General features: G+C 38.3%; 1 protein-coding gene across 1 annotated transcript in view; it reads left to right on the top strand.

The window, feature by feature from the left end:
* The first annotated feature begins 1,507 nt into the window (after window positions 1–1,507).
* AFG3L2 (AFG3 like matrix AAA peptidase subunit 2) overlaps window positions 1,508–13,976 on the top strand; it is a 29,965-nt gene continuing 17,496 nt past the window's right edge. The window contains exons 1-5 of the mRNA XM_014076480.2: window positions 1,508–1,701; window positions 3,564–3,663; window positions 5,335–5,403; window positions 11,132–11,247; window positions 12,317–12,469. Coding sequence (XP_013931955.2) covers window positions 1,579–1,701; window positions 3,564–3,663; window positions 5,335–5,403; window positions 11,132–11,247; window positions 12,317–12,469 — 561 coding nt within the window. The 5' untranslated portion in view covers window positions 1,508–1,578. The remainder of the gene's footprint in view (window positions 1,702–3,563; window positions 3,664–5,334; window positions 5,404–11,131; window positions 11,248–12,316; window positions 12,470–13,976) is intronic.

Raw genomic sequence — 13,976 nt, 5'->3', positions numbered from 1 at the left:
CAGCACTTTAAAGAAGAATGTCCTCATTTTAAAATATGCCTGGCTAAATCCACCGAATTTAATAATTAATCGTATTGGATCACTAATTTTAATTAAAACAAAAAAGAAACGCATAGCCTTATCAGATGGGCATGTTCACTTAGTAGGTATTTTGGTCAGAGTTGACAATGAGCATTGTGCAATTTCAGCTGTTACCTAATGTACAGTATTACTACCATATGTAGCGCAACCTCAGACATCTGTAGTTCAGCCAACTGGATTAGTATTTAATGTTAGAATTTTTTCCCAGATGCCCAGTATAAATCAACTTCCTTGTAATTTAAACTATTTTATTCCCTGGTTTAAAAACCTTTAGTAAAACAGATTTTTAAGTCCTTTCCAAGCTATTTTTTTTCTGGAGGAAAGGTAGATCAGTCATGCGGTGATGTAATAGTGTGAACAAAGACCAAGATAAACCTTTTTTTTTTTTTTGCTATTGATGCCCTTGCTGCTTGTCAGAATGTCCTAGAACTCAGAGTATCACATTTATATAGTCCAGTTCAAGCTGGGTCAGCAAGTCACACCTATCATGTGATTATAAAATTGAAGTATAGAAAAAAAAAGGTGCCCTCAACGACTAAAAGAATGCAAATGTCCAGTTGTCTGCAAAGAGTATAAATCCTGCCATTCCCCACCATCTAGTCAGAACTGAAGGAGCTTTTTGGATGAGAAGCAAAACGTCTTCAAAGAAAAACCAGAAAATTCAGTTGCCTCTTGAAAAAGCACATTTGGAACAACCATGACCTGGATGACTAAAACTCTCCATAGACATATAGAAAGGTTTTTCAGATTGGGAGCAGACTTGAAACCATGTTTTTATTTCCTGGATAATTACCATTTAATTAGAAAACAGTTCATGTTCATTTAACAAAATTGCCACAATTTCATTTCTACTTGCTTGAACATAAATCCCATTAATTATTGAGCAATTTCTTTAACACAGTGAGTCTTGTATTCCTCACAAACTAGAATCTAGTAGCCCAGTTTCCAGCATCAGGTGTTTTCTAAGAATTCTGAAAGAAAACAAGCCAGTTATATTTTACTTGCTCTGTTCAAGCCTTGTTGTTGTTGTTGTACTATCTTGAAGCAAAAGCATACAAAAGTCATCTTTATCCTCCTCTGCGAAACTGATTATGTATGAAGAAGGTCTGCAAATATAATTCTAAACTTGCAACTTTTCAAACTTATTCTCTCTATTTATGCTATTTTGGTCCGAATTTTGGGCTACTTTAGCGGATCTTTTTCCTATTTCCTAAAGATCCTTCTGGAAAAGCACGGAGGCACTGTTGCACGAAAACTGGCTTGGGAAACAGCGGCGCTTCCACAATTTAGAAAAAAAGAAAGGACTGCAAAAAGAAACGGGACGCCCGCAGGCAAATGACAGGCGTAGAGACGCTCTGCGCGCGCATGGGAAAAAGGAGGAGGAGGAGGACGTCGACGTGATGACGGAAACGGAGCGCCAGGAGCGTGGTCCAGCCTCTTCAGGAGGCGTGAGAGAGTTGTGCTTGTGGGGCCTTTAGGCCTGTTTGGGGGGGAGCCATGGCTCATCGCTGTCTGTGGCTGTCGCGCGGTTGTTGCCGGCGGACGCCTACTCGGGTCCCCGGACCTCAGCTGCAGTTTTGGTCCCGAGGTCGAGCTGTCCCTTCCCGCTCCTTGAGACAGGTGAGTCACATATGATAAGCAGGGCAAGGGCAGATGGGTATCTTCTTTCCTCCATTGCTGCCCTCCCCTCCCCCCCATAAGCGCTTCTTGAGCCCCTAATCACCCGAATCGACTGAGCCAGCGGCCGGGACGAAGCACATTTGCGTAGCTTGCGTTTTTGCTCGCGGCAAGAACGCAACAGATCTGCATGTTCAGATCAGGATCGCTCCCTTTAGGGCAGCCTTAATACTAATGAATATCCTATAATCTTTTTAAATGGGGCGTCCTCTCTGGCAGACTTAAGAGTGAACCTCAACATCATCAGAAAGTTTAAAACACATTACAGTGCAACAAAATCCCCATCTCTCTCATCATGTGCTGGGATTCTCGTAAAATGCTTGGGTGCCTGATTCCATAAGGAAGAAAGAATTTTATTCCGCATGGTATTTAGTAGCTATTAATTATGCTTTAGTTATCTGGTAAGCAATTGTAGAAAAAATATTTTTCTACAATGACAGTTAATATTTTTAATGTCAACTCATGATTTAATTAGGGCATGGTCGGAACCCTGACAATTACTTGGGAAAGAAATTAACTTAAAGAAGTTTTGTTCCATTGTAAGTTGTAGAAAGGAAGCTTCCCTCAGATGTTCAAAACCAGCACAAAAACGTATAGTTGTTTGTTGCTTGCATAACCCAGTCCTTCATATTCTGTTACTCAGTGAATCCCAGTTTAGCACAATATATGAACCTTATGTAACTTTAAAATCGTTAAACAGAAAAATAAGACTTCTGTTAAATTTGTTGCCGGAAGAAGTATACAGTACAGCATTCTGTCTCAAAGATGCTTTTTCAAAAGGCAAATGGTCTGTTTTTCCTTCAAGGAAAAAAACAACCCAATCGCCTTTTGAAAAAGCATCTTTGAGACCACCATGGTCTGGATGACTGAGAATCTCCATAGATATTTGCTACAGCATTCTATTTCCCATTTACGACACTTTTATTTCTGTGCTAATTGTGAAAACTACTTGTATTCCATGGCTCACATAGATATCAAGGAAGAGCTAACAGGGATTATCTATTCCTCATCTCCTCATTCATGGGCGTTCTGATCATTTCTGGTGATCACACTATTATTAGACATGAGGCTGATGTAACTTTTAAGAAATTCCAAATGTGCTTCCTGTATGGGTGTGATATTGTTGGATGTTGAAAGCCATTTTGAAGTACTGCTTTCCTGGGGCTCTCATCGGAATTCCGAAGAAGTTAGGGAATGTACAATATAATGGAAGTGTGACATCAGTGAGATATAATCCTGGATAGGTTTATGTAAATTCAAATCTAACAATATTGGATGCAGTTTACCAGTAATCCTCACCATAAGCATCTTTTTTTAATATTATATTTATTTTATTTGAATAACATGTAAAAATTCCATTTCAATCAAACTGTGTGTTGTCTGGGTACAGTTGTTTTTAGGCAATCATAATCAAAATGCTTACAATAACATCACAATAACATTGATACTATAATAACAATAATATTTAGCTTGTCTATTTTATCAAACTTCAATTTTAATATTTATCCTTTTTAAGTCCCTGCATTTCTAACTTCTGTTTTTATTGTCTAACCATTGATAAAATAAGTCCCATGTCAAAAAGTATTCAGTTTCTTCTTTGCCCTTAATAGTAAGCATTAGTCTATCCATTTCTGCACATTCTAATATTTTTTTAATTACATTCTCATCTGTCAGGATCTCGTCACACTTCCATTGTTGAATGACTTACTGTAAGCATCGTAAGTTATTTTAAAATGTGCCTAAAATTGTACTAAAAAGATCTGAAAAGATTTTCATTCTTACAATGATCATTCTCATTTTTTCAGCTTCATGATAAAGTGGTCTCCCAGGTTCCTACAAACAGAAACAGTGTCCTTGTAAATGTAATTGCTGCTTACCAAAAACTCTTTTCCCAACCTCCAAAAGGTAATTATTGTTATATAATAGTGATGCCATATACCTTACATATTGTTATGTAAAAGTATGCATACAGGTAACAAGACTTATTCTGAATGGTAAGAGAGAGATATGAAACTGTGATTTGCAGATTGTTTTATGGTTTAAAAAATATTCAAATTCAGTCACTTTAAGTAAATTAGCTGAGATAAAAGGAATCTAACTCATTAATTTCAAAAGATTGTTCAAAATATGATTGTTTCATATATTTATTATCATTTTCTGCATTTTATTAAAAAGTAGCAAAGTTTAAAATATAATCAATGAAATTTTCATTTCCATTTGGAAAATTTGTTATATCATCTTAAAAAAATATGCAACAGCTACATCTTCCTGAAATCCTATAATATCGGTAATACTTACTGGAAGCTAGTAATGTGCAATGAGATTTAAACTCATAATATGCATGCTTCAACTATTCTATAATTTTAGTTTCAACATCTTAAAATTCAATGATATCAATAGAATTATGCATGTATGTTCATAATTTTTTGAAAACTTTCTCTAGCTCCAGGTACTTTCAAATCAAAATACTTTTTTCTTTTAATTTAAAAAAAAATTCAAATGAGATATCTAAAAATTGAACAATTAATGTCCAATTTAATATTGATAAAAGAAACTAAAGAAAATACATTGAGTTGTCTTTATGATATAAAGTGAAACGTAACATTTTAGCTAAATATCAAAATGTCTACTATATTATTATTTATAAATGTTTTAAAACATTTCCTTAAATAATATAGGTAAATATTTGATTTTTGATGTCCCTTTCTTTATGTCAACTGAATCAAATACAGTAGTCTTAAATGTGGCTTTGTTTTTATAAGAAATGTGCACATATATACAAATTTTGAATGTCAAAAATCATTATAAAGCACAAATCAGAAGTCATCTTGTCTATTTCTTCTTCATACTGGAATCCGCCAGGGATAATTTTTTCTTCTTCTTTTGGTATGAAAAGGAATGTGTTTGTAAGCCTGAATAAGTATATTTCCTTTGCTTAACAAACTGTAGCTTAACTGAATTAGTCAGCTGATGGAATTAAGTATCTAGGAATATAAAAATATGGAAAAACAAAGTTACAAGTATGTCTCATTTTTTTATTAATGGGAGTTTTATTTTATTTGTTTGTTTAATCAATCCCAGTCAAGGCTAGCTAACTGGGTAGCTTACACATACACACACACAAAAAGAAAATACAGTCTTAATCTAGAAAATATTAATCTAAACTAAAAGGAGCTCCTCCATCACCCTATTTATTCCATGGCTTTGTTTCCCCCCCCCTCCCCAGTTTCTGGAATATCATGAGGGTAGGAGCTGCACAAATCTTTGAGAGGTATCATTTCAGAAGACAGCTGCTGCAACCAAATTGTTGTGCTTATTGGATAGGTAAACTGACCCTGTTTGATGGACAGAATCTATAGATTACACCCATCCTTCTTGATTACACCCAATGGGCAAAAGCAGCTTGTGGTAAATGGTCCCTCCACTAGTAATGCTGTTTGCCCTGAAGGGCTTTAAAGGTGATAACCAGCACCTTGAATTGCACCTGGAAGCCACCTGATAATTTATATAATGAAACTTTACTGTCTTAGGCATCAATGTCAAGGTCGTTTTATTTCCACTGCTTTATTTTAATAGGATTTGAAAAATATTTTCCTGGGGGAAAGAAACCTAATGATGAGAAAGAGCCCAGTGAGGAACCCAAAGGTACCAAGACGCTCTTACATTAGAGGCCTGTATGTAGAATGAATATTCACTTGGTTACTTCCATTTTAGTACTCATTAACTCAAATGATCATTTGCACTAGTACGCATGTTTGTTGTTTTATAATTCAGTGCTTAAACTGGTTTAAATGACTCTCTCTAAAGATAATCTTTCTGTTCTTCACTTGTGTTATTTTACTTTCTGTGAATACCTTTTAGCTAGAAAAAAATATATTGTGTTAATGCACATTTCAGATTTGACTTCATATTAAATTGCTATTTCATTGTCAGATTTGTTATATATTAGGTATTGCTCGAAAGCAAAGAGCTGATTATTTGATTACTGTTGTGTATATTACAGGTAGTCCTTGACTTACAATCATTTGTTTAGTGACCGCTCAAAGTTACAACTGCACTGGGAAAAAATGACTTATGACTGTTTTTTACACTTACAACGATTGCAGCAGCCCCACGGTCCTGTGATCAAAATTCAGATGCTTAGCAACTGGCATATATTTATGACAGTTGCAGTGTCCCAGGGTCATGTGATCGCCTTTTGCAACCTTCTGACAAGCAAAGTCAATCTGGAAGCAAAATTCACTTAACAATCGTGTTGCTAACTTAACAGCTGCTATGATTCACTTAAGAAAGGTTGTAAAATGGGGCAAAATTCACTTAACTATTGTGTTGCTTGGCAATGTAAATTTTGGGCTCAATTGTGGTTATAAATAATAAGAGGGCAAAGAAAAAGGGTAACATGGAAGGCAATAGTGCTCATAGGTAGAGGGTGTCAAAATCAGCAAGAGTATAGAAGAACAAGGTTGATGGAAGTTCCACTTCTTTTGTACATCCGCCAACATTGTATGCTACTTAAAGAAGTGAGGCCTGTATTGTAATAGTCCATCTGCCATCTTGCTAATTTTAACCTTTTCATCCCTGAAGACATTACTGATAGAGTAGCTGAAACAGAATTAGCTGAGCAATCACAGCAAATAATATAGTTGGAAATCTAGTCTGCAAACAGTCATATTGTCATGTAAGAGAACTGAGAGAGAGAGAGAGAGAGAGAGAAACTGATTCTAAGTTCCCTCCCTCCCTCCCTCTCTCTCTCTCTCTCCCTCCATCCCTCCCTCCCTCCCTCTCTCTCAAAAAAAATGGCATGGAAGGGGAAATCGGTCATGAGGAGAAAAAAAGTGAACTTTTTGGTTGGAACCTGATTTGTTCATGGTCAAAAGCATTCGTGACCAGAGGTTCTACTCTAGGTAGCCAGAAATTTGTGCTTAATTTTTTATATCTCTTTCCTGCATGATACCAGGAAATCTTTGTTAATCTTTGCATAAGTTACAAAATTATAGGTGTATAGCCTTCATTGATAATTCAAACTATATTCATTGGAGGTGGTGAAGACTCTGCTATGATGATCTGCAATTAAATTTCTAGCACCTTTCATGGTTTTTTCTTTCTTAGCTAATGTGAAAGTTGCAGTTAAAATGCCCGTAGAACAACCCTTGTCAGTCCGCTTGAATATCTCATTTTTAATGCCTACAGCTACAGTGGGATTTTACTATATAGCAATAGCAATAGCAGTTTGACTTATATACCGCTTCATAGGGCTTTCAGCCCTCTCTAAGCGGTTTATAGAGTCAGCATATCGCCCCCACAGTCTGGGTCCTCATTTCACCCACCTCGGAAGGATGGAAGGCTGAGTCAACCTTGAGCCGGTGAGATTTGAACCGCTGAACTGCAGATAGCAGTCAGCTGAAGTGGCCTGCAGTACCTAACCACTGCGCCACCTCGGCTCTTTATAAAAACATAATATGGCACCAGCAAAATCATTTCAACATTTGATTTTTGATGTTTTAGTTGTTAGATAGAACCATAGATTGAAAGAATCTTATCTGTCTTGCACACTAATATTAGGAGCTATATGCCAAATGAATCTCCCTGAAGGGTTATGGTTGCAGCAGGAATGCCTAAGCTGCTACTTCAGAGCAAGAATAGGAGCAGGATGCAAGGAATCATAGACTCATAAGGTTGGAAAGGATCTTGGGTGTCATTCAGTTCAATCCACTGCCCAAGGCAGGAGTCCTTATTCCATCATGGAGAAATGGTTGTCCAGTTCTTTCTTAAAAACCTCCAGTGAGGGAGCACCTAAAATTCCGGTAGGCAAGCTGTTCTAATTGTTTTAAATTAGAACTAAGGAAATGTATCCTTAGTTCCAGAGTGGATCTCCCTCTGATAAGCTTCCATTCATTGCGTCTTGTCTTGTCTTCAGCTATTTTGGAGAACAAATCAACCATCTTTTCACAGCGACAGTCTTTCAAGTATAGGAAGACAACTATCATGTCATTCCTAAACCTTCTCTTTATTAGGCTAAACTTATCTTAGTTTCCTTGGGATCCACAGGGCATCTGGGAGATGAAACTGAATTTTCAGCCTTCTATTTTGCAGGCCATAACATTAGTACAGATGTTTTAATAAATACATTTGGAAATGTATGATAAGCTTCCACCCATTGCTTCTTGTCATTGAAATCCAATACTATGCTGGAAAATTACAAACAGTCTTTGAAACATTAGTCATACCAGTTCATTTCTTGATATCGTCCTGAAGGGCGATCTGTAATTTGTAAATTGCTTACAAAACTGTCTCCCTCAGTATTTACATGTTCTAATGGTAGTAGCATAATCACATAATTTGAATATTAGTATTTTTCTTAGGTTATTAACTTGAAGTGGCTGGGTAGATGCAAACTTTGTAAAAGCTCAAAAAATCCAGAATCAGATGTTTACAGTTTTATATACCGTATTTTCACGACCAAAAGCCGCACCGGATTAAAAGCCGCAGTATCAATTAACGTTAGTTTTTCAAACTTTTTCCACATATAAAGCGCACCGGGTTATAAGCCACACTTTTTTTTGCAACATTTCCCCCCACTGCCTGCATTCCGTTTCCTAGCCTGGCTGGCCACTCGTTCATTTCGTTTCCCCCACTGCCTGCATTCCGTTTCCTAGCCTGGCTGGCCACTCGTTCATTTCGTTTCCCTCCCTGCCTGCATTCCGTTTCCTAGACTGGCCACTCATTCATTTCGTTTCCCCCACTGCCTGCATTCCGTTTCCTAGCCTGGCTGGCTACTCGTTCATTTCGTTTCCCTCCCTGCCTGCATTCCGTTTCCTAGACTGGCCACTCATTCATTTCGTTTTCCCCACTGCCTGCATTCCGTTTCCTAGCCTGGCTGGCCACTCGTTCATTTCGTTTCCCTCCCTGCCTGCATTCCGTTTCCTAGACTGGCCACTCATTCATTTCGTTTTCCCCACTGCCTGCATTCCGTTTCCTAGCCTGGCTGGCCACTCGTTCATTTCGTTTCCTAACCTGTCTGCCTGTAAGATAATAAATGACAGTAAAAATATAAAGCATAATTATTCTTTTTCTTTGCCATTCTTATATTATTATTATTCCATTTGGAAGGTTATAAGGTATAGTTTAAAATGCTTTGAAATCCCCATTCCCTCCCCACTCCAGGGGAAGGATACTATGAAATCCCCATTCCCTCCAAACTCCAGGGGAAGGATACTATGAAATCCCCATTCCCTCCTCACTCCAGGGGAAGGATACTATGAAATCCCCATTCCCTCCTCACTCCAGGGGTAGGATACTATGAAATCCCCATTCCCTCCTCACTCCAGGGGAAGGATACTATGAAATCCCCATTCCCTCCCCACTCCAGGGGAAGGATACTATGAAATCCCCATTCCCTCCTCACTCCAGGGGAAGGATACTATGAAATCCCCATTCCCTCCCCACTCCAGGGGAAGGATACTATGAAATCCCCATTCCCTCCAAACTCCAGGGGAAGGATACTATGAAATCCCCATTCCCTCCTCACTCCAGGGGAAGGATACTATGAAATCCCCATTCCCTCCTCACTCCAGGGGTAGGATACTATGAAATCCCCATTCCCTCCTCACTCCAGGGGAAGGATACTATGAAATCCCCATTCCCTCCCCACTCCAGGGGAAGGATACTATGAAATCCCCATTCCCTCCTCACTCCAGGGGAAGGATACTATGAAATCCCCATTCCCTCCCCACTCCAGGGGAAGGATACTATGAAATCCACATTTCCTCCCCACTCCAGGGGTAGGATACTGCAAAATCCGCCTGGGGAGAGAGGGAAAAAGAGGAGGTGTGGTACAGATCGTGGGATCACTGGTTTCTGAGCTTGATGGGCAAAGATCCCCCACCCCACCACCTCTTAGGGAAAGAGGAGGTGTGGGACAGATCGTGGGATCCCTGTTTTCTGAGCTTGATGGGCAAGGATTTCCCACCCCACCACCTCTTAGGGAAAGAGGAGGTGTGGGACAGATCGTGGGATCGCTGGTTTCTGAGCTTGATGGGCAAAGATCCCCCACCCCACCACCTCTTAGGGAAAGAGGAGGTGTGGGACAGATCGTGGGATCCCTGTTTTCTGAGCTTGATGGGCAAGGATTTCCCACCCCACCACCTCTTAGGGAAAGAGGAGGTGTGGGACAGATCGTGGGATCGCTGGTTTCTGAGCTTGATGGGCAAAGATCCCCCACCCCACCACCTCTTAGGGAAAGAGGAGTTGTGGGACAGATCGTGGGATCCCTGTTTTCTGAGCTTGATGGGCAAGGATTTCCCACCCCACCACCTCTTAGGGAAAGAGGAGGTGTGGGACAGATCGTGGGATCGCTGTTTTCTGAGCTTGATGGGCAAGGATTTCCCACCCCACCACCTCTTAGGGAAAGAGGAGGTGTGGGACAGATCGTGGGATCGCTGTTTTCTGAGCTTGATGGGGAAGGATCCCACTATCTTACTATTTTATTTTTCTTTATGTACACTGGTCACCTTACCCAAGGGACTTCAAGTTTGAGCGTAAAATCGGGAGGGAGAGATTTTCGATCTTTTTCCATACATAAAGCGCACCGGGTTATAAGCCGCACTGCCGGTTTTTTGACAAATTTTAGGATTTTCAGTGCGGCTTATGGTCGTGAAAATACGGTACTTTGTGGGAAAGAAGCCATGTGACTCCTTACATAAGGAAGGCAGTGGTTGCCAGAGATATCTTTCTCTATAACAAAGCTGAAACTACACTAATTCTTTCAATGAAATGCCATCCTGCAAAAAAAAAAAGTCAAATATGTTCCAAATAAACATTTGTTAATGTTTAAATCTAATTAAAATAATATAATTGTTCTATAATGGTATAGTTAATTATCCCACCCTCTTTTTTTCTTACATTAAAAATTGGCATTCGATAACTTTTGAAAGACTCCAGGATTACATTCTAGGTTTTCAGAGACCTCAGGTTGTGGACCTACTGGCTTTGAGATTATTGGCAAACCAAAATCACTGGAGCTTTCTCATCACGTATTGCAATAAACTATCCTGTATAATAGCATTTGTATTCAATTAGATGGGAAATAATGGACAACAACAGTTAATATTAGATGTTGGATGTAATAGGAGATTTTCTCAATCAAATTTCCATCATCATGCATACTTTCTTGATAAGCCAACAGTTTAAAGTTAAATGTGCAAAATATAATTTTAATGGTGGTGTAATTACTTGAAGCTCTGTTCTACTATTATAGCAATTAATGTTGTATAAATATTGCATATACAGAACTGTCTATATCTGAGAATGTCAGATTGATAATTTTTATAAATCTTTTATAGTTTCCATTGAAACGTATGTATGTTTATTATAGATGCAAAGGAGGCAGAGTCCCAGCAACCTTCCAAATCTGGCAGTGGAGGAGGTAGTGGTGGAGGCAAAAAAGGTGGCAAGAAAGAAGATTCTAACTGGTGGTCAAGATTACAAAAGGTTCCAATTCTTTTTTCAAGAGATAGCAGAAAGTTGGGTTGGAGGTGTAGATAATGGATCCTTGAGAGAGACAATGGCCCTATCTGAAGTAAATGATGATGCATCCCCTCCTGAAGAATACTCAACCCAGCAACAATAATAACAATAATATAGTCTCCTTTGTTAGGAAGATTGTTGAGGTGGACCAACATTCATTATACTTTTCAGTTGGGCTTCAGACTAAATATGGTACTAGAACTTTATTGACTGCCCATATGGAAGATCTGTGGTGGGACTGAGATACAGAAGTGTGATTCGCCTGATGGCCATTCTCCGCCCCCCAATGTTAAGAACAACAGGCACTGTTTTACAATGGTTTCTGAAGAAGATGTTCCAGTCAGTGATAGTGGAGATAGGAAAAGTAGCCTGGGGCTGCTCTGTTATGGAGTGCTGCAGGGCTTGTCACTTGTATCCCTTTTATACACCTTTGTATGAAGTTACTGGAAGAGATTATTCTTTAGCACAGAGTCCACTGATACCTGTTTTATTTCTTAACCTAGCCCAAACAGGCAATGTGGTAAAGCTGCTATCTTGTATCTGGAGAGAAGGGACTACAAACTCCTCAAAGTCCTTGTGGACTGGAGCAACATAAAAGCCTTATTAAATAAATACATTAACATATGATATTCCATTTGGAATGCTGTTAATTTAAGAAAATGTTATTAAATCAAATTATTTATTAGTGTACAAAGCAATACAAATTATGCCACTCTGTGTTTTAAATTTATAAGTCTCTGACCTAAACTCAGTGTTTGTGGAAAGCATCTGTATTTATCTCAATATAATCTTTGCTTGTATTTATAATTTATAGTGCCTGTCATTTAATGCATTTTCAGGTAATGTACAGAACTCAAATATTTTTAGAACAATATAAAACTCTGAAAGATATTGTACACTGTGAAAGATATTGTAATTGGTAGGATATTTAAAAAGCTACATGCTTGTTTTTGTTAGTATAAAATAAGAAATTGTTATCTTTTTATACAGAATTGTCTTCTGGAGGTAGTAATGCCTTTTTTTTTCTTTTTAGGGTGATTTTCCCTGGGATGATAAAGAGTTCCGATATTATTTCATCTCAACTTCTCTTTTCTGGTCTTTGGTAATCTATTATGTTATGTTCAGGAATTCTGGAAGAGAAATCACATGGAAAGACTTTGTCAACAATTATCTTTCCAAAGGAGTCGTAAGTAGCCATAAGAAGTAATCTTATGAAAGATAGCATCACTATATAATTTATAATTAATGTGATTAAGCTCACCTCAACACCGATTAACCTAGAAAATTATAAACATTTACTGTAATGTGGTTTGGGTTAGCATTTTATAAGTAAAATAGCTACCATGTTTTCCCCAAAATAAGACAGGCTTTTTTTTTTTGACCCCACCCCCACCCCCCGAAATAAGCACTTATTTTTGAGGTGAAGGAGGCGGTGAATGTGGTCATGTCATGGCTGCTGCGGTGTTGCAATATTTTTGGAGAGGGTTTATTTTTGGGGGAGGGGGCTTATTTTAGCGCATGCGCTCAAAAGCCTAATTGGGCTTATTATCCAGGGAGGTCTTATTTTCAGGGAAACAGGTTATATAATATCAAGAGCAGTAACCAGAACTAGTGTTTTCCATGCAGAAGGCTCAATCCCTTGTGTCCCCTGCTACAAAATGACTCTTATCTAAAATCCTAGAAGAACTGATGCCAGTCAGAAAAGAGGACAATTGTAACTCACCTGACATAACTGAACTATAAAGTATTTAGACATTCCTTACTATTTGTCATGAATCTGTTGAAAGTTGAAGTTCACAAAATCTGTAACTTTATAGGTTGTCTGTTCTTGATGGAATGATGGATTGACTAGCATAAGGCAGTTTCCTGTATTCAGTGGAAACCAGAATCACTGTTTGATGGTTCCCCATGATACAAGACCCAAATACACTAATATTTATGTCTGAGTTTCTTAATGAGGTGCTTTAGTTTCTAGAAAGTACTTTAGGTTCTAAATATTATGGGTGTTCTCATTGTTTACTTGTATATTAATTAATGTGTGCCAGAATTCAGATAGATACTTAACATTGTAATTGGTATAATAGCTTTCAAGATGTGTGTGTTTCAAAAGACAGTATTCTAAATTTGACACAAGGAATAGTTTTATTGATCCATAAACTGAAGTGGAATAGCAGTTAAAGTCTTAAAACTAGAACTGGAGGGATCCGTTTGATTCAGCCATGGAAACCTATTGGCTGATCTGGGACCACTCTCTTTATCCAGTCTACTCTACATTATTGTTATTATTGAATTAATGTAAAAATGTGCCCATGTAAATTGATTTGAATTTCCAGAAGGAGAAAATAGAATATAAAGATTCCATATCCTGGAGATTATATCATATCAGGACATGGATCATTAGCTTGTCTGAAGTCGTAATGAGCCAAGGTGGCGCAGTGGTTAAATGCAGCACTGCAGGCTACTGCTAGATCAGCAGGTCAGCGGTTCAAATCTCACCGGCTCAGGGTTGACTCAGCCTTCCATCCTTCCGAGGTGGGTAAAATGAGGACCCAGACTGTTGGGGGCAATATGCTGACTCTCTGTAAACCGCTTAGAGAGGCCTGAAAGGCCTATGAAGCGGTATATAAGTCTACTGCTATTGCTATTGCTATTGCTATCTGGTGACAAAGAAACAAACATTTCCTTCCTTCCTC

The sequence above is a fragment of the Thamnophis sirtalis genome, unplaced genomic scaffold (genome assembly GCF_051295495.1).
Source record: "Thamnophis sirtalis isolate CommonGarterSnake01/CBP01778 unplaced genomic scaffold, rThaSir2_p1.2 scaffold_2, whole genome shotgun sequence".
NCBI lineage: Eukaryota > Metazoa > Chordata > Lepidosauria > Squamata > Natricidae > Thamnophis > Thamnophis sirtalis.
The sequence above is the reverse complement of the archived record's forward strand: the minus strand, read 5'-3'. Positions and strand labels throughout refer to the sequence as shown.